Raw genomic sequence first — 21,718 nt, 5'->3', positions numbered from 1 at the left:
ATAACAATATCCATTATTCTTTTAAATCTTCAGTGAGGTCTACTTAAAAAGGATGAAAGTGAGTATCTCTAGTAAACTATTTCCAAAGGAAAAGTATGTTACTTGTTTTAAAGAAGTTATTTTTACATATTAATAGTCCTAAATGAATACATGTAAATACATTCATAAATGAAAAGTTGGCTAGATCCAATGGAGGGCTGATGCTTAACCCTAGCAAAGGATGACTGCAAATGTGGACCTATCAATTAACAGTGAATCTGTACTGTCATCTAAAGTAACAAATGGTAATAGTTTTATTCTATTAACTTGTCCTTATAATAGCAATGGTTAATGGTAATTTAAAATTAGCTAAAAATGGACTTGGTGCTGAGCTGCCTGAGCTGCCAGGAAGGGCCTGAGTGGGTGCTTGAAAGACCCAAGATTATCTACATTTTTCTTTTTAACGTTTATTTGTTTTTGAGACAGAGAGAGACAGAGCATGAATGGGGGAGGGTCAGAGAGAGAGGGAGACAGAATCCGAAGCAGGCTCCAGGCCCTGAGCTTTTAGCACAGAACCCAACACGGGGCTCGAACTCACAGACTGTGAGTTCACGACCTGAGCCGAAGTCGGACGCTTAACTGATGGAGCCACCCAGGCGCCCCAAGACCCAAGATTATCTAAAGCCACAGGGAAAATGGTGGAAAATTCATCCTCGCCATCGCCTGAAAGAGCAATTTATGGCTTTGTTCTTTCCTTAAACTCCCTATTTGGTTTCATCATATATCTCATGTGGGCTTCTATTTCTGAGTCTTAAACTCCTTAGGCTTATTGGTCTCCCTATCTGTCTATCTCTCATTACAATAGTAATTGGTTATGTACTCTTATTTGGAATAAATGGTACCTCTTCACTCAACTCCATTTATACATAGGTAACGTATACTAAAATTCCAGAGGAGAAGAAATACCAAGAAGAGGCCATCCTAGCATTAAGAGATATTCCTATTAGTGAAATAAACCAAATGTTCTTTCTTGCAAAGAACTTTAAGCCAAAAATTGAATTGTTGACTAACACCAAGCATTTATTATGTTTTTGACATAATAATTTGTACCATAATTATTTTGACTATCTCTTATTAATACGCAACAATGAAATGTAAAAAAAGTTGAACTTCTCAGATTAAATTCCATTAATATTATAAATGTCCTCAAATATTAGTTACTAATGGGCAGAATAAATTACTACACTACCATATAGCAGACTTAAAAAAAATAATAATTATCAGTAAAAGAAGTCCCTCCAAAGAGGCATTCATGTTGTAATTTTCAATTGGCAAAAAATAAAATAAATAAAATAAAATTAGCTCACAATGTACATTAATATACAGTATAAAATATCTATAAATTAATTTAAATGTATTGTTCTTTAAAATAGTTCAGCATTTAATAAGGTTGTCATTAAACATCAGAACTGAAAACTAAATGAATACTATATGTGCTACTTAGCAATGTATCAGACTACAAATATGTTTTTCTACCCCCAAGTCACATGTTTAGAATCATTTGACATTTCTCAAATTAAAACGATAAAGTATAAATTAAAAGTCTCTATAAACAAATTGACATTGTTTGTGCCATCCTCATCAGTTCAGAAGAATGTGTATAGACATAAGTGGTCACTGTGTAGTAAGGAATTTGGCCTTACCCAAACAAAGTTCTGGCCTACATCTTTAGGACTTCACACCTGATAATTTCTGCTAACAAGATGACTCAGAATGAGCCCCTATAACTTGATGTCAGTTTTCCAGGGAGGGACAGAGCTAGTAAGTTCAACCATGTGGGCAAAGAATCAATCATTCCAAGTAAGAAAGCTTTGATAAAAATTTGGACACCAGGGGCGCCTGGATGGCTCAATCAGTTAAGCATCCGACTTCGGCTCAGGTCATGATCTCATGGTTCTTGAGTTCGAGCCCCGCATCAGACTCTGTGCTGACAGCTCAGAGCTAGAGCCTGCCTCAGATTCTGTCTCCCTCTCTCTCTGCCCCTCCCCCCACTCACACTCTGTCTCTCTCTCTCTCTCTCTCTCTCACAAAAATAAACAAACAACAGAAAAATTAAAAACAATTTGGACATCAAAGCAGAGTAAGCTTTCCTGACTGGCAATACTGTATGTACATTGTGGCCAGGAGTAGATAACACGGTCCATGATTCCACAGGGAGTAGACACCTGGAAAGGAGTCTGGGCCCCTCCTAGACTCCACCCTATATGTGTCTTCCTTTGGCTGGTTCAAATTTGTATACTTTCTTGGTAATAAACATGATTATGAATAGAATAGGTTTCAGGGAGTTCTGTCTTTCTAGTGGATTATTGAACCTGAAGGTAAATTTGGGAAATCCCTGAATTTGCAGTCACCGAGATTCTCTCTACTATAGTACAATTTCAAATCCTTGGGATGTGAAGGCAATTTATTTATTCTTTGCTATTTTCTTTTCTGGAATATATATGTAATCAATCCTGCTTTGAAGGAATTCAAAACTTTTAACCATAAGAAAGACCATTTACAAATGCTGGTCACTGTCTGACTATTGAATGGCAGTAGTTATCCATAAGATTTGGATTAGGAGGTGTATTTGCATGGCACTGGGATTCAAGGATTGTGATATACTTCCAACAAAAGAAGTATTCCAATTCCAAAAAAAATGTAAAGATTTTTCACAAGAAACCAAAGAGAAGTATACAATAAAATAAAATTAAATATTGATGTTCTTTAGTGATGTTTAAAACAAAGCATTTGTACAATTTTGTACAAGGATATTTCACTAATAGAGGTGGGAATGAAATCTTTTATATTGCTTATCATTTGATCTCTACGCACTGAATTGTAGTCACAATAGAAGCAATTATATTCACATTATGAAGAGAATATATACCAATCACTATAATTACTTAACCTTGAGGCTGGCAAACAGATAATTTATTTAAAACAACAAAAAATTAGGTTATTATCACACAGGTAGAGAAGTTCTAACTAGTTTAAATAAAACCCAGTCTTTCATGCTAGAGCACAGACTAGAAAAAAAGAAAGAAGATCACACATGATAAAGGTAACGAGAGATGATGGAAAAGATCAGGAAGTCATTTCTGATATATAGAAAGGAAACTAATTCATGGTTAAGTCAAACACAGGTGAAAAGGGAAACAAGAATTATAGGAAGAAATTTATATAGAGTTAATTATGAAAATAATCTTTTTCATAAATCTACTAGATAATGACTGCATACCAAAAAATGACAAAGAAAAATTTATCAATTAAAAAGCCATTTAACAAAAGACCAATTTATACATTCCTCTAATTATGTCCATAAAAAATTTAAATATACAAATCACATTTCCATACTCAAAGGAATCTTTCTAAACAAATGAAATACACAGACATATAAACAAAATCAGAATTCAAATCATTAAAAAAATATTTTAAAAATCACAGTAAATTATATCTCATAATAAGAAATAAAATAACAAAATGACATCTATATACATTTGTTAAAGTTTCAAAAGCTCAATGATGAAGCAATGGTGCATAATTTATTTAAATAAGTACTGTTTACTAATGCTTATATAATATACCTATTTTAATATTCTGTTAGATAATGGATTTAAAGAACAAATGTTGAAACATCCAAAAAATTGAATTATAGTTATTCTTAAGATGTTAATTTTCCCATGTGTCCAAAGTTGTGAATTACAGTAATATCCTCCAGAAAAGTCAGGTATTTGGTAAAGCAAGGCACATAGGACCAGATTTTGATAAAGGTGCTTTTTCTTTGGTCCTGTAATTTCTTTAAATATGCTACATATCTGGGCGATTCTTAAGATGACTTTCAATATAGCATAAATAACTTTTATAAACCTTTTCTTACGTAAAGCATACATCCATGTGTAATTAAATATTATAACAATGAAAGTGTAAGTAAAACAAGAGATGCTAAACCCTATTTTTAAAAACAAAACAAAACTCAGTTGAATGACTATACAATGACATTTTAAAAGTCCAATAATTTGATATGTAGGAAAAGTGTATCAATTCTTAAGAATAATCAATATTACATTAAGTCTACTGGGTACAAAGTCAATTAGTTTCTTTTCAAACTCTGTCTCCTTAGAATCTAGCTTAAATATCAAACTACTTTTCCTTCTATGAAATTGTGACATTCAATATAAATTTATGTAAACATTTAAGTTTTGCACCTCTAAACTACAGTTTCCACCATAAAAGTAGCCTACAACTTCTCTAAAAATACTTATTAAAGAACTGGTGATACTACTGTGTTGAAACATCTACATGTTGAATTTCAAACTTTTCTTCCCAAATACCATATTCTTAATTTTTAATAGAACCATCAACTGGCACTCTTCTCCCATGAGTTAGCACATTTTTATAATGAACAAAGTAGTTAAGAGATAACAAGTAAACTTCAAAAAGTAAGAATTTAAATAATAAAGGAGTCATCATTATAAAAGATTGATACAATAAGGCTTTTGGAGGTCATCAAAACACACACCACACACAGAGGAAAATGGCATTATCTGTATATATGACATGATATAGCCTACAGGCCCATCTTCTCAAATATGATTCTTTCTTTATGAATTAAAAATTATAAGCTACACAACCCAATCTCTAATAACATCTTCAAACCTATAAGCAAAATATAAACTAAGCTTGTCTAATAAATGTTTCGTTTGAAAATATGCTTTAGACTATTTTGTCCTTTGTCACAACTTTTGATTATATTTTTATAAGCTTTATTGAGAATCTTGAAAACTGTTATTTTGGACACCTGAAAATATATTACAATGGTAACTAACCTGTCTGATTTCCAATATTTGCTTGTATCATTTTTTGAAGGGACAGACTAAACCTGAATTAACAATTAATTGTAAATGTACACTGAATTAATATGTAAGTACCCAACTAGTACTTCAATGTGGGCCGAACATAAATCTTTATATTTACTCTTGAATTCTGTGCATTTGCAGGATTTAGATTTCACTTGGCAGTAGATAGTAAGATGTACATCAGAATGGTGTTAAAAACACCATGCTCAAAATGTGGTAAAGTTATTAAACAAATGCTCTCAAAGGTGGTCACTGAAAATCATAAGTCAGGCTTCCAGAAAGTTTGGTTAGTGTCAGTTTGGAATTACCAGGAAACTGATTTAAAAGTATTTTGTACTTTTAAACACTTTTAAGCTTTGAATGCAATAGATTAGGCCTGTGTCCTGTAGAGACTAGGTATGCATAAGCAAAGTAATATAGTCCTAATTAGCCAAAAGTATCCAACAGTTTGTGACACGGTATTTTTGAGCCAAATTCTATTTAACAAAATCCATTATAACTATATAAAAATATTTACTTTTCTACAGTTTTTAACTATTAGAATGGGAGACTTTTAAAAATATATGAAGCATGAATGAAAAAATAAAGTAAAATACTTCTTATACACAATAGGTTAATTCTGTCTATATAGTCAATAATTAAGTTAAACCTATATTCCAATTTTAGAAAGTATTCTTGCCCACCAATTCACCTTATCATTTTTGCTATATTTTCTCTCCATTGAACCAACTTATTAAATAACACATGTAATTTACAACCTCAACTCCAGTGCTAATCAAAATGGAAAAGAAACCACTATCTTAAAAGCAAAGTAGTGGTTCCTTCCCAGCAGCTTTTTAGGGCCACAGAAAGGGACTCAGAATTGGCTACCTCTCCTAGACATGTGACCACACTATTTCTGGGGATGGTGGGTTTATGAGAGGCCTAAAAAGTTCTTCTGAGCAGCCTTGAGTTATAGCTATGGTACCATTTAAAATAATGAAATATCATGGCAATCTGGAATGTCTCTAAGAAAGGTCATTTTGGTCTCAATTCGTTGACATGTATACTACAATTATTTTGGTTGTTGTTTTTAATTAAAGGAAGTTTTTACAGATCAACGAGTAAAATATTCATTTAAAAACATTCTAGATGTATACAGTATATGCTTTGATAGTTCAAAATTCTCCAAGTGGAGATGTTAGACAATAATTATTTTAAATTATTAAACAAGTATTTATTTCCTTTAAATTACATTTTGAAACTTCAATGGAAATTACCACATACAGAAATTTAATTTAAAGTAATATTAAGGATTTATCTGATTTACAGAAAAGAAATATAGTTAAGAGATTAAGGACAAAACTCCATTAGTGCAAAAGTCTCTGGCTACTCTCTAGCACAGGAGCAACTGGATTGCTTTCAGCAGTTTCAAAGCACTAGATCTTAAAACGTAGATGGAGAAATAGATGTGTGTACTTCTCTACATTAAATTTAAATATGAATTTTATTCTCTGACAAATTAGACCCAGAACGTAACTTTATCAAATTTTATGTAGTTGAACAAATAACATTTAGCAATCCTTTCTTTAGTAATCTTTTGTATAAATATAAAAATCTCAGATACATGAAAATGTTTTTCAAATCATACTTCTATTTCTTCACAGCTTTATAGGCAATTATAATTATAATTTTCAAACTTTGAATATTCCATGTGATTTGATATATCTGTACAGAAAAAGATAAAAAACATTTAATAAGATTAAATAGATCTAATTTGCAAAAATTGGTATCGGACATTTGTTGTGTGCTCTTGCAAAGAGTGCATAGGACATTTCTGCAGCAATCAAAAGGTAAAATCTTTTTAAACTCAGATTTCAAGTTTTTTCCAATAATTATTTTTCCAATAATTATTCTAATCCCTGGAAGTACTTTCAAGCTTTGATTTCTAGATGTAATAGGTATTTTGTTAACATATACACATATTTTAGCCTTAAATGTTTATATTTTCAAACCATTTGAATATGATGAGATTCAGCGTGATGATATCTTCTTAGAATCTGTAGAAGTCCTCTATGCAAGATTAATGTTGAGATTCCTAGTGCACCATTGTGAAAAACCAGTTAAAGATAGTATATACTATGCTTTAGTAGGATTGCCTGTAGGTTTGGGATCATAACCATATAGGAAAGTAGCTGTTATTACAAGGATGGCTCCAAGGAAAAAGACACTAAACAGATGAAGAAAAAATAAAAAGAGAAAATCAGATTAAAAGCAAACAACTTCTTTCTATTTCTTCACTTGTAAAAACAATTATAACTTGGGGGAAAATGTTCCAGTAATATGACTAACAAATACTGAATACTTACTACATTCTAGGTATTCAAGCCAAGTATTTTCCATGCATTATCTCACTTAGTTCTTATAACAACCCTATGAAGAAGTATTAGTATTGCCCTCATTTTTTTTTTTTTTTTTTAATATATGAGAAAACTGAGGGTTAGAGTAACTTGCTTAAAATCTCACAACTTGAAATGGAAGACGAGATTCAAATCCAGGTCTGTCTGACTCTAGAGCCTGTACTTTCATCTACTGCACTGTATTGTCTCCCAAAACAAAGATGTTTTAAATGTTGTATTTCCCCTTAACATGTCTTTTGCCTGCAATACACTGAATAATAAAAGATCTCAATTTTTAAATATTTGAAGGTAGAAAGGGAAAATGGAAGTTTTTTCAGACCAAAGTAAAGTTCAGTTTAAAATCCAAGGTAGTAATAAGCAAAACTCAGGACCAATTTACATAGGATGCTTTCTTTACAAAAATAAATTAGATTAAATGCAAGTATACTTGGTTTATTCTTTATTTTATCTGCCCATAGATATAATATGCCTTATTATAAACTGGAAATGAACTTAAACTGGTACTAGAACTTAAAGTGGAGCTAAACTGAATACCAATCTTAACTCTTAAGATGTATATTCTTCAAAGTGCTATTATAGAGACATGTATTTGTCTTGGTTTTAAAGTTTCTATTAACAGTTCAAAATCACTCTCCTGCTTTACAACAATAAACATTTGTTCTATAAAGGGAAAAGATCACAACCCTTTTTGTGACGCAAAGGGGCCCTTCCTAATGTGGTCCCTCCAACCTCATCTTCCACACTCCACCCCACCCCATCTGTAATTCGGTGAACACAACGTGCCTTTCAAGACAGTGTCTTTGTAGATGCTACTCCCTCTGCTTGCAATGTCCTTTCTCCCAAGAAAACTGATTATTCATACCTCAGGTCTAATGTCTCCAAGACTCACTCCCCTAGGCAGATGTACTCTATGATAACATTTACTATGCTGTATTAAATAAGGCATTATTTACACGTCTACACCCCGGCTTAACCATCTGCTCAGCATTCATCATTATACCCCAAGTGCCTAGGATATGGAAGGAGCTCAATAATTATCTGTGGTGATAAATATCTAGTGTTGACTTGACATAAATGGGTAACTTTTCAAAAGCCCTGGATGCAGGTACACAGGTAAGATTAAGATAACATAAACTTCTTATAATACATCTTGAAGAAAATTACTACCATAGGAATGTTTAATAATTATTAGGCTTTGGATGAGCTTCTGACTGAAAACTTTCTTTGTCAGGCATTCTGACCTTTGTTTAGCTTTCTGAACCTCTGGAATACACACTCAACTGAAAAGTTGTCTGATCCAATTTTCTACCCCCTGCAGGAATCCATTCTATGAAATCTCTAACAGGATCTACTAGAAAACCTAATAATGTCAGGAAACCCCTGCTTGTCAAGACAGTTATTTTTAGATGGTTCTGAGAGAAAAATTTTTCTTGGGGAAAAACTATTAGAAAACAACGATTATCTCAAAGATTTGAATACCTGACTTCCAACAGAATTATATATATACTTCAATAATGTATTAATCATAAAGTTCTCATTTATTTATTCACATATCTAACTTTCTAATCACTGTGACCTCCTTGAAGAGAGGAAACATATCTCATTCATAAATTTAGGTTTTTCCAGGATCTGGTACAGTGAAAGGAAGACACATACTACACACTTAATACATTTTTGATAAAAGAATAAATAAGCCTAAATGCAAGGATGGTTAATGCTAAAAAGCAAAATAATCAACACAAGAAAAATAAGTTAGGAAAGGAAATACTGGTGATGTGATATCAGTAGAGATGTCTAGCAGTCAGCTGAAAATAGGGATCTAGAGTTGAAGTTGGGACTTATCTTCATAGAGAGGACAGACAAGACATGGCAGTGGATAAGATGAATGAGAGAGTGAATAAGGATTGACAGATTACCAAAGAAGCAGCCAGAAAAGCAAGTATAGGGGTACCACTTCTGAGAAACCAAAGCAAAACAAAACAAAACAAAACAAAACAAAACAAAACAAACAAAACCAAAACACACACGAAAACCGTTTTAGGAAGTGAAATGGGGGTAACCATGGAAAATATATTAATACATTTGGAATAGGGGTCATGGATTTATTCCTTAAGAGATGCTCTTCACAAAAATAAGAATATACAAAGACAGAGGGTCTAGTTATATTTTAGGAAAAATAATCCATCTCCTTCATGCGGCTCAGTGTCAAAACATTCATTCATTCAGTAATAACGGTATCATTGTCTTTTCTCTTTTTATCTTCATCGCAACATACCTTACACAGACCCTCAGAAACATGGATTTACATGCAGGTATACATCTTATTGACACACCACTATTTTGTCCCTCTACTGATTTCCCCTTTCATTTACTTGTTCATTCCCTGCATGTTTCAAAGATTTAAAGTTAACACCCTGACTTAGCCTTATATGAGGTTTGATTTTTTTTTTAAGGTATGCTTTTTTAAATGTACCCTAAAAATCTATAGTTCCAAACATTTTCAAATAATACAAAGCGCATAACTGCCCCCACTTAATGAATAGAGTAACTAAAGAATAATTAAGGTATAGATCCTAGTTGTTAGGCTAGTCTCACTAGCTAAGTAATTCATTCCCATACCAAACTAGAAACAAGTAATTTTAAACTCATGTCACATAAAAATCACAGATCTCAACATGCATGTCCCAGACCTATTGTCCAGGTTGCTAGAAAAAGGAAACCATAAATGTTCAATATAGAAATATAAAGGGCATATTATATTTTTCTCCTGCCAAATTCCACCCATAATCCTATCTCACTCTAGTGACGCAAATGAATTTTACTAGCTGTATTAAAATTTTAAGATCTTGAACATTCATTCAGACACAAGGAGTACCTCTTATAGGCCAACATCTGGCCTTGCTTATAAGATGGTAATAAATCTTCCGAAGAAAGGAGGAAAGAATGATAGAATGGAGGGGGGTACCCTTTTATTTCGGGAGGTCTCCTGATAAAGTAACATTTGAACCGAGACCTGAGGATATGAGAAAGTTAGTCATGTGAATACATAGGGGATGAGTATTCCAAGATGACTGAAGGATAAATCAAAGCCCATGGCCAAGAGATTACTGTAACTTTAAAAAAAAAAAAGCGAATAAGAGGAAAGTAGTATCAGATTATCAGATGAGGACAGAAAGGTAGCTGAGGGCCACATCAAATAAGTCATTAATGATGACAACTTTTAGATGACATGGAAAGCAGAGGGTTTCTGAACAGAGGAGTCATATGATCTAATTTACATAGAAAATAATCAGTCTGTTTGCTGAATGGAGAAAATTGTAGGAGCACAGCCCAAGAGAAGAAGCAAGAAGATACATCAACAGATTATTTCCTTAATCAAGATGATAAATGAGTGTGCCCTGGACCAGGATGGTAGCAATGAAGTTGTGAGAAATGGTTGACCCTGGAGATACCAAAAAGGAAGAGTTGACAGGCTTTCTTTCTAGATTAGAATGATGTATGAGAGAAGGGTAAAGAGAAGCTGATGACCTTACTTCTTACTTCACTCAGGAGGTAAAGAACTTCCATACGTTTTAACTTTCCTTTTTAAGTCTGTCTATACATCCATATCCATAGACTCTGCCTTCTCTTAGGTTACTGTGGATAAACTGTGTTCCTATTTAAGTCAAGGAAGATTTTGGCCTAGGCAACTGGAAGAATGGAGATGCTACCATGTACTAAATTGGGAAACCCTTATAGGGACAGGGAATGAATTATGTAGTAGACATTCAAGTGAAAATGTCAAATAGGCAATTATATATACAAGCTTGGAATTCAAATTAAAATGTGAAAGTTATTAGCATATAGACGGCATTTAAAGCCTTGAGAATAGAGATCACCTAAGGGAGTGAGTGTAAATAAGAGGTCCAAGGGCAGAGCCTTCAGATTCCAAAGTTTAGAAATTGAGAAGATGAAGAGTGGAGTGAAGTTAGAGGAAAACCAAGTATAGTATCCTGGAATCCATTAAAATATAATCTCATTACTCCAGAATTAGAAATTAAAATTATGATTATAAATTTTAAAAATGATAGGACCTTCAATACCATCTATATTTATCATACTTCATTCTTCCTAACTCTGTCTCCTCCCTTGGCATCCACGACACCAAACATCCTGGGTCTTCTGTCTTCCCTTGCAATTCCCTTCCCAACCAACCACGTCTTCCTGCCACCATCGAAAAGAGTTTTCTCTTGCGCCACATTCTCTATGTTAACTATTCTCTTCAAGAATGTCATTTACTCTCCTGGCTTTATCTACATAAATTCCACACATACAAATCCATTATATGACTTATTTTATGACTTTATATGACTTATTAACTTTTTTATATGACTTTTTACTTTGGAGAAGAGTTTGGAAAAAATTTTTTAATCTGTTGGGCAAATTCTGGCTAGCCAAATTTGTATAAAAAACTTTCCAGTGGAAGATTTTCTTTTATGCATTTAGTTTGCAATCTTTTTTTAAAAGATAGTTAAAAGGATCTTTTACGGTATTTCCATGATCCTTCAAAAGTTGTAATAAAACAAGATTTTTCATACCAGATCTTATTAAGAATTCTTACTTTTCTATATATTTTGGAGACTTAAAGCAATAGAAAAAAATATATTACCTGGTTGGCACAAAATCTTGCAGCCAAAAATAGGATATCAGTGTTGATAATATTATGGATAAAGAGGTTGCAAATCCTTTTAAAATATTATCTGCATATTTAATAACAGCAGCTATTACAAGGCCTCCAAGTGCCTGCAAAAGTTTTAAAAGATTAAACAAACATATATAAAATTGCTTTTCCAAACAATCTCATTATTCAATAAAACTTTAGACTTTTGTCCTATAAATTTAATCCCATTGTAATAAGTGATTTTATTTTTTTAATTAAAAAAATTAATGTTTATTTATTGTTGAGAGAGAGAAAGACAGCAAGCAGGGAAGGAGCAGAGAGAGAGAGGGAGACAGAGAATCCGAAGCAGGCTCCTCACTGTCAGTGCAAAGGCTGACATGGGGCTCAAATCCATGAACCGTGAGATCATGGACAGAAGTCAGAGGCTCAATTGAGCCACCCAGGCACCCCTTAAATTTTTTTTTAATGTTTATTTATTTATTTTGAGAGAGAGAGCAGGGGAAGGGCAGAGAGAAAGGGAGAGAGAAAGAATCCCAACAAGGCCCCACGGTATCAGTGCAGAGCCCAACGTGGGGCTTGAACTCATGAACTGTGAGATTATGACCTGAGCAGAGATCAAGAGTTGGATGCTTAACTGAGCCACCCAGGTGACCCAATAAGTGATTTTTATTAAACATCTCTTGGGGCGCCTGGGTGGCTCAGTCGGTTAAGCGGCCGACTTCGGCTCAGGTCATGATCTCATGGTCCGTGAGTTCGAGCCCCGCGTCGGGCTCTGTGCTGACAGCTCAGAGCCTGGAGCCTGTTTCAGATTCTGTGTGTCCCTCTCTCTGCCCCTCCCCCGTCCATGCTCTGTCTCTCTCTGTCTCAAAAATAAATGAATGTTAAAAAATAATAATAATAAAAAAATCATCTCTTATGACCATAGAGTTTTGTTCAATAGCCCTTTTATTACAAAAGCTACCTGAAGTACCTACCAGCATAATCTGCAGTTTGTTATATTAGTTTAACTGTACTGTGAATAAAACATCTATCCTCAACCAGTTCAGTAACTAAGCATCACTTGTTCAGACAAATGTGGGAAGACTGTCACTTGGATCAATGAAATGTTCTTACTTTTGAAGTAAAAATAAAGTGTAATTTAAGTTATTTTACTAGTCTTTCAATAGGCTCCTAACTTGGCTTTTTTTCCTCTAGCTCCTCGCCCTTCAATCCCCTTTTTATTGCTGTCAGATTTTTCTTCCTGAAAAGATTGTAGAAAGAACTTTCTGCCAAATCCCTCTCAAATTCCAAATTGTACCTGCTTAAATAATGAGGTTTTACCATACAACATAGTTTTGTTTTCTGCCAAACTCTAGTTATAAACTCCTAAATCTGGGTTACCCACATTAATAACTTCCTCACAAGACAGAAGCTTATTATTAGTGAGAGTCACAAATTATGCCAATTGAGCTCACTACAAATTGATGTTTGAGTCCCTTTACCTCCTGGCAATGTAGTCAATCATCTATTTAGTTCCTATGGAATCATACCAACTATACCAAACCTTCTTTATTTAACTCAAGTCTTATAGGAAGAAGGCTTCCTTCTGCTAGGATAAAAGCCATCATACAAACTCTTCTGACTTACCCTATCTGTATTTTATATTTCCTCTGAATTTTCATTTATCCTGGTCTCTTCTCCTATCTTAAAAATATAAGTATACTTCCTGCTTTCAAAACACAACCACAATTTGCCACCTTCACGCAATTTCTGTAAGAGAGCTTGCTCCTACAGCTTCAAATACCTCTTAAAGAAAGGCTTTGTGAAGGCAGTGACTTGTATCTTCACTTTTGTATCCTCCAGCGTTATCAAGTTGTTTTCTTTTTTTCATGATGAAATTACTCAACCCTTGAACAATTTCAAATTATAAACTGAGATAATTTGATAGGAATATTTTAATATGTACCTGTTACAGATTTAAATATCTAGATCTGCTTTTGAGCCTTAATGGGCTGATCATATACAACAACAAGAACTGTAAAAAAATCAAAAGTTATATTTACCTCTAACTTCAACTCTTTAATTCTTAAACTTGCATTTTCATTATGCCAAATTTAAATACCATAAAGTTCATTTATGACCTTTTCAAAGTAAGTTTTCATTGTGGCATTAAGACCAGTTCTATTTTAACTTCCCAGAATAAACTAGATATAATGAGAGCACTAACAGGAGGGATCTTTTTCCCTCCCATCATACGTCAGTAGCTACTCTGATTCTCTATATTAAAATAAAGTTTATTAGCATTAAATATAAGACTTTAAATGCTTTACCTGAAGAATAACAACTATCCAAGTCAGTCGGTTATATCCCTGAAAAAATCCATTCTTTGACACCAATTCTCCATCATAAATGTAGACACCCATTAGTCCAAATATACTCCCAAAGAAACCTATAAAAAAGTAAATTTTATGGCATGTGTCATTTAGTTTGTCTGGAGGGATATTTTTCCACTGGTATTCTAAATTTTATATTTAGCTTTTCCTTTTTGATAAAATTTGACTACTTTAAAAATCTTTTACTTGGGTATTTATATAAACTTAACAAAATTATACTTTGTACTATATTATAACTGTAAGACAAAGACAATATAAAAAAGAACAGAGATTACCAACTCTGGAACACTAAAAACTATAATGTTTAAATTACATGACCACATGGCTGTCTCATTCAAATATCTGGAAAATGCTCACTTTTGGCATATTCATTGTGTCTCATATCTTCCTATTGCTAGCTCTATATTCTTATATATTCACACACACACACACACACACACACACACACACACACACACACAAAGAAACTATACACACACAAACTATAAAGAAAGAAATGGAAACCTATAGAGGCCATTTATCAGGAGTAGTCTCTGGTAAGATATGTAGTCAGAGTGCAGAATGAAGCAATGTTTTTATAAAGACATAACTACTTGAAGTATTCCATGATGGAAAGGAACTGAAAGGATATGAAATGTTCTTTTATTTATGCCAATTCATTTTCTAATTAAGTTTTTAATTTTAATTCCAATATAGTTAACATACAGTATTATATTAGTTCCAGGTATACATCAATCATTTTAAGATGTCTAATTCTGAACATGACAGTAATACAAATTTACAAAGTTACAAAAATAAAAAATACAATAAGAAACACTTATGAAAGTATTAATTAGGTTTCTATTTTTTAATTATAAAACAACACTTGTTAATTAGGAAAAAAGGTATCCAATACAGGTTATATACATGTCAGTATATACAGATCTACAGCATTCTATCAGTTGTACAATATTCCATTTATGGATGATTATAATAATAATAATATGAAATACATACATAACATGATGTTCCACAAATTGTTCTAAGTGCTTTATGTATGCTAACTTACAACAACCCTATTAGGCAGATACTCCTATGCCCATTTTATGGATGAAGAAACTGATACACAGAGAAGTTAAACTTGTCTGAACTCACACTGCTGGTAAGTGATGGACTTAGGATTTGAATCCAGGCAGTGTGGCTCTGGACTCCATGATCCTAATCACTGCACTATTTAATCATACAGACAATTTATTTAAGCAATATTCTACATGTCTATTTTTTACAACTGTAACCAATGCTAAAATGAATAACCTTGATCTATCTTTGTGCTCTTGTGTAAGTATACTCATAGGATAAATTCTTATTCAGAAGTGGAATTTTTGCATCAAAGCATTTATATAAAATTTTGTTAAACACCCCCAAATTGAGATCCAATAAGGTTATATCAATCTATATTCCTGGCAACCATAGGTAATAAGAGTTCCTATTTATTCACTCTCTGGCTAATGTTGGACCTTATCAATTTGCTAATTGTTGATAGTTTGATACTTGAGAAATGCTATTAAGAGAGAAGGGAAACAGAGGATCTGAAGCAGGCTGTGCTGACAGCAGAGGGCCCAATGCAGGGCTCAAACTCACGAACCTGAGAGATGAGATCATGACCTGAGCCAAAATCAAGAGTCCGATGCTTAACCTACTGAGCCACCCACGTGCCCCTACTTTGAATATTCTTAAAAAACATAAAACAAAAAACAGAAAACTTGATACATTTATAAAATTTTGCAGAGAAACAAACAAATCCTGTGATAAATATAAAGGTTCAGTTTGTTACCACATTACTGGAAAACAGCTGGAAAAATGGACTAGAGCTTAGAGGTTGTTTGGGAATGTTTGACTTAAAATATAGGCCATTAGGAGTACAGACATTCACTGTGGAGGGCCTGACTGCTACCAGGAGAGACACGGTAAATTTGTTAAGTTGATGTAGACAAAAAAACAAAACAAAACAAAACAAAAAACAGTTTTCAAACATGAGCTCCAAAGTCACAAGAACAGAGACTTGAAATAGAATGGTTGATTTGCAATGAAGCTGTCTCTCACATGTAGCATTTTCCAAAATTAATATATACCTGGAATACTATATCTGGAATCTTTGTATGAGAAATTAAACACTATAATACTGTAATAGTTTAAATATTTGTTCAAATGAAATCCTTAAGTATGTGAGGTCTTTTTGTTTGTTATAAACTATTTACCTTCAGTTAAAAAAATGTTACAGAATTTAAAACCTAAAACAAAATATTTTGAAATAAAAAGGTATACTAAGATTTTAAAACAAAATGAAAGTTTCATCATTTCAAACTTCCTCTATTAAGTTTCTTTTTTTTTCTTTTTCAGCTTTATTGAGGTAAAATTGACAAGTAAAATTGTGTAAGCTATTTAAAGTGCACATCTTGGGGCGCCTGGGTGGCTCAGTCGGTTAAGCGGCCGACTTCGGCTCAGGTCATGATCTCGCGGTCCGTGAGTTCGAGCCCCGCATCGGGCTCTGTGCTGACAGCTCAGAGCCTGGAGCCTGTTTCAGATTCTGTGTCTCCCTCTCTCTGACCCTCCCCTGTTCATGCTCTGTCTCTCCCTGTCTCAAAAATAAATAAAAAAAAAACGTTAAAAAAAAAAAAATTAAAGTGCACATCTTGAGGATTTGAAATATAATATGGTGACTATAGTTGATAACACTATATCATATAATTGACATTTGTCAAGTATCTTAATCTCCTTATCCCCCCAGGAAGAGAGTATGTTATTTGTAACATCTTCTCTGAGAATTGGAGCAACCAAGAATAAAGTTCTTAAGTCTTCAAATAGTGAGGACAGAAATAGGCTATATATACCCTTATGTCACAGACCTAAAATTCCATATTCTTGAATAACAGGCATTCATTTAAAACACAATGCTTTTTGGTGTTGTTTATTTTTTAAATACATTGTTTCTGGGGGGGAGGAATAGAAAGAGAGGGAGAGAGAGAATCTTAAGCAGGCTCCCATGGCCAGCATGGAGAACTCTGGGGCTCCATCTCACAACTATGATGAGATCATGACCTGAACCAAAATCAAGAGTCGGATGCTTAACCAACTGAGCCACCCAGGTGCCCCTTGCCAGACATTTGTATCAGTGAGATTTTATGGGAGGCTTATTTATTTAAAGATATATAGTAATCTTTAAGTCTAACATTAAAAAATATTATGAAAAAAAGATAACTTTAGAAAGCATTTAAAACTTACCAAGTTGAATGTTTCTTATCCAAACTGATTGTTTGGTTTCTTTCAAGATTTTCTCAAAGTAAACCCCAGCAAAGCCACTTGAAAAACATGCTGTGAGAACTGCCATGAGGCCTACAAATTGAGAGCCAGCTGAAAGTTCCTTAGAATCAAGCTCCTGAGAATCTGAGGGCCACTGAACAAAAAGAAAAACAAAACTGTAGTTTATTCTTAAGATATTTTACAAAGTACATATTTAGAGTGCACTCTCAGACCTTAAGATAAAAATGCAACCAATACCATTCTTGGGGATTGCAGAGGAGAGCTTTTGAAAGAAAATCTTAGAATCATTTTATTTTTTTCCCATAGTGATATTACTGTTACAACTTACAATTTCAAAAAATTCCCTAAAAAAGAGAAAGAGAATGAGTAAATGCACAGATGCACAAAACAGCTTCTATAAGCAGTTCAGTTGTAGAAATTCAAAGTGTGAACTGTTGGAGCAGCAAAAATGATTCTGGAGCTGTTGGTTATTATGGAAGTCCCGTCCCATATGGTATCATGTTAACCACTGTGGGCTTTATCCCATAGTTCAGCGTTCCTGAAATTATCTTCATGGCTTTTGTTAAATCTGTGTTCCACTTGAACTCTTACTTGATATTTTAATTAAAAAATTTGTAATATTTATTTATTTTTGAGAGAGAGAGAGAGAGAGAGAGAGAGAGAGAGAGAGAGAGAGAGAGAGATGGATGGGAGGGGCAGAGACAGAATCCAAAGCAGGCCCCAGGCCCTGAACTGTCAGCACAGAGATCAACGCAGGGCTCCGACTCATGTACTGTGAGATCATGACCTGAGCTGAAGTCGGACACTCAACCAACTGAACCACCCAGAGACCCCTTGATATTTTAATTTAAAACACCTCACTTTTTACAATGTAATACCTACTTTAGCTTATCCTTAGCAATATCTATGAAAATATGGGTTTGAAATGGCAGTTATATTTTTGTAATACCCATTTTAAAATACATTAACTAGGGGTATCTGGGTGGCTCAGTTGGTTAAGTCCTACTCTTGGTTTTGCCTCAGGTCATGATCTCATGGTTTGCGGATTCAAGCCCTGCTCTGGGCTCTGTACTGACAGTATGAAGCCTGCTTGGGATTCTTTCTCTCTCCCTCTTTCTGCACCTCCTCTGCTCACTTGCTCTCTCAAAATAAATAAATAAACATTAAAAAAAAATAAATAACAGAAATATTTATTCAAGATAGACATAGCACCCCTGGAGAAAGTGATCGGGGAGGAGGGCTCTGGATGGCAGGAAATTGGCATGATTGGATTTGTTTTTAGACAAACCATAGTGGTGACTACTGGAGTTAGAATTTTGAGGGATGGATAAGACTGAAGTAAAAAAAATCAGGAGGCAAATGATCACATGAGAAACAAGACGACATGAATTGGGGAAGAGACAGAGAAGGACAGAATCAAGAAGCATTACAAAGCAGCAATAGCAAAGTCTTAGTGACTGAATAGATGTACAGGCAGAAGGAAGAGTTAAGACAACTCCCAGGCAGAGTAAATAATGAGGGAAAAAAATACAAGCAAGAATAGTTTCGGTGGAGGAAAAGGTAAAGTTTAGTTTTGGATATGCTCAGTTTATAAAGCCTATTGAATAACTGAACTAAGATGTCCAACAGGTTTTTAGATGTACAAATCTGAAATTATGGGTGAGACACAGACCAAGGAACTATGAGCATATATGTGTTAATAAAAACCTACAGAATGAAGTCTCCAAAAATAAGGACATAATTTAAGGGAAATAACAAGCCTACCAGCAACCCCAATATCAAGGAAAAGGACCCCAGGAAGGAGCCCAATAAAGAATTATTAGGAAGATGAGAAGAACCAGGAAAGAATGGTATCAGGGAAGCTGATGAACAATAAGAAGGGAGTAATTAATAACCTCAAATGCAGAGCGCCTGGATGGCTCAGCTGGTTAAGTGTCTGACTTTGGCTCATGGTTTGTGAGTTTGAGCCCTGCATCAGGCTCTGCGCTGCTGGTGTGGAGCCTGCTTGGGATTCTCTCTCTCTTTCTCTCTCTCTCTCTCTCTCTCCCTCTGCCCCTTCCCCACTTGCTCTCTCTCTCTCAAAATAAATCAGTAAAACTTAAAAAAATTTTTTTAATAAAATAATCTCAAAAGCTCCAGACATCCAGTAAAAATCAGTGTTGTTTTATGTACGATTTTATTTCCCTAACTAGATTTGTGTCAGATAATTTGATTTTTACTTATTTTAATTTTAAAAATTTCATTCATTCATTCATTCATTCACTCATTCATTCATTCATTCCCTTGTTTAAATTCCAGTATAGTTAACATACAGTGTTATATTAGTTTCAGGTGTTCAATATAGTAACTTAACAATTCTGTACATTACTCAGAACTCATTAAGAGGAGTGTACTCTTAATCCCCTACACCTATTTCACCCATCCCCCTCACCTGTCTCCTCTCTGGTAACCATCAGTTTATTCTGTATAGTTAGGAGTCTGTTTTTGGTTTGTCTCTTTTTTTCTTTGCTTTGTTTCTTAAATGCCACAGATGAGTGAAATCATATGGTATATAAATACAACTGAACATTACTCAGGTACAGAAAAGAATGAAATCTTACCATTTGCAACAACACTGATGGACCTACAGAGTATAAGACTAATAAGTAAAATAACTTATATAAGACTTTTATTTCTCATTAGTTGCAGTCCCGATGTAGTATCTTACTCAAAGGAAGCCCTCAAAATATGTCAGTTGTGAGAATAAAAATTTACTCGCTTCAACAAATAACAAATGTATCCTCCATGCACAATAAGGTTTTGAAACTGTGATAAAAATGAAAGGTGTACTTATCTTGAATAGTTACCTGTACAAAAGCAACTCCTGTCATCAAAATTACTAGGGAGAGCCACTGGTACACACCTAATTTTTTACTAAGCATAGACACAGAAAATAATGCTGTTGTAAGAATTTTCAACTGATATGTGACCTGAAAAAGAAAAGAGCTAATATTATTGTTTGTTTATTTGCTTCTTAAAAGAACTACTAGAAATATATTTTAAGTACCTGATAAGTAGCTGCATCCAGATTTGATAGTGCCACATAAAGTAAATTATTCTGAAGAGTATATATCCCTGATGGAATAGCAAGTTTCAGAGTTTCCATAGGTTTATTAAGTATTTCATCATGCAGTATTCGATTCAGTGCTCTTAGACTACATTCTAGAAAACAGATGAAATGGGTAAAACCAATAATTAAGTAACTCTGAATAAGTTACATACTCTCTCTCAAGGCCTCAGTTTTCTCACCTATAAGAAATGGAAACAGGCCTACATGTTAAGATACTTTTAGGTCTGAAATATACCTTTAATGATACTAATTTTTCAAAAGTTAAATATTATAACATAGCATATTAAGAACATTATCCTTATACTCTTTCATTAGGAAACATAAGCAAATTGATTATATGTATTTACATATTGTATACATACATATCTGCACATATATATTTATGATAACCAAACGCTCAAAGTATTAATTTTTTAGCTAAGTATTCTTATAGTAGCAACATTATAAAAACTTGTATTTTGTGCATTCCATTTTATCACCAGCCATTCAAACCAATTAATAATTGTGAAGACTTTAATCATAAAAAGACAGTAAAACAACTAAGGAGTGGGTTTGGCTGCAAACAACAGAAAACCCAGTGAATACTGGCTCAACCTCAAAGGGACCTGTCTCATCCTCAAAGGGCCAGGGCCAGGTCCAAAGCAGCTCAGTGATGACATCAGGGTCCTAAGCTCACTCTCCATTTATATTGGCTTTTTACTTTCATGCTTCTCATCTATTGTCTACATGATTATTGCAACAAGGTCACCACATGATCACTGCAGTTGTGTCTGGTTCTTGTTTTTAGGCAGCAAGAAAGAACAGGAGGATACAGTGACCTAGTGGGCATCTTCTTTTGCTGTCACAGACCAGGATTTTGTTGCACAGCTACCCCCTGCAGCAAGGGAGCTGGGCAATGTCGTCTTTTCTTTCATAGTCTCCATATGAGAAACAACAAAGGGAGAAAGGGGTTGGAAATGGACTTCAAGCTAGCCAGCCTACAGTACTAATCACAAAAAAAA

General features: G+C 33.9%; 1 protein-coding gene and 1 pseudogene across 3 annotated transcripts in view; one reads left to right on the top strand and one right to left on the bottom strand.

The window, feature by feature from the left end:
* The first annotated feature begins 601 nt into the window (after positions 1-601).
* LOC102962476 lies at positions 602-1,092 on the top strand (annotated as a pseudogene).
* Positions 1,093-3,462: 2,370 nt separating this feature from the next.
* Positions 3,463-21,718, bottom strand: part of SLC35A3 (solute carrier family 35 member A3) — a 52,736-nt gene continuing 34,480 nt past the window's right edge. For all 3 annotated transcript variants that reach the window (XM_042997988.1, XM_042997987.1, XM_015542661.2), the window contains exons 3-8: positions 20,655-20,809; positions 20,455-20,577; positions 17,570-17,741; positions 14,246-14,364; positions 11,925-12,058; positions 3,463-7,086 (exon numbers count right to left, since the gene is read on the bottom strand). In XM_042997988.1, the coding sequence (XP_042853922.1) occupies positions 6,996-7,086; positions 11,925-12,058; positions 14,246-14,364; positions 17,570-17,741; positions 20,455-20,577; positions 20,655-20,809 (794 nt within the window). In that variant the 3' untranslated portion in view covers positions 3,463-6,995. The remainder of the gene's footprint in view (positions 7,087-11,924; positions 12,059-14,245; positions 14,365-17,569; positions 17,742-20,454; positions 20,578-20,654; positions 20,810-21,718) is intronic.

Source organism: Panthera tigris, chromosome C1, assembly GCF_018350195.1.
Source record: "Panthera tigris isolate Pti1 chromosome C1, P.tigris_Pti1_mat1.1, whole genome shotgun sequence".
In the NCBI taxonomy this organism is placed as follows: domain Eukaryota; kingdom Metazoa; phylum Chordata; class Mammalia; order Carnivora; family Felidae; genus Panthera; species Panthera tigris.
Note: the sequence above shows the minus strand (reverse complement) of the source record. Positions and strands in the feature narration are given on the sequence as shown.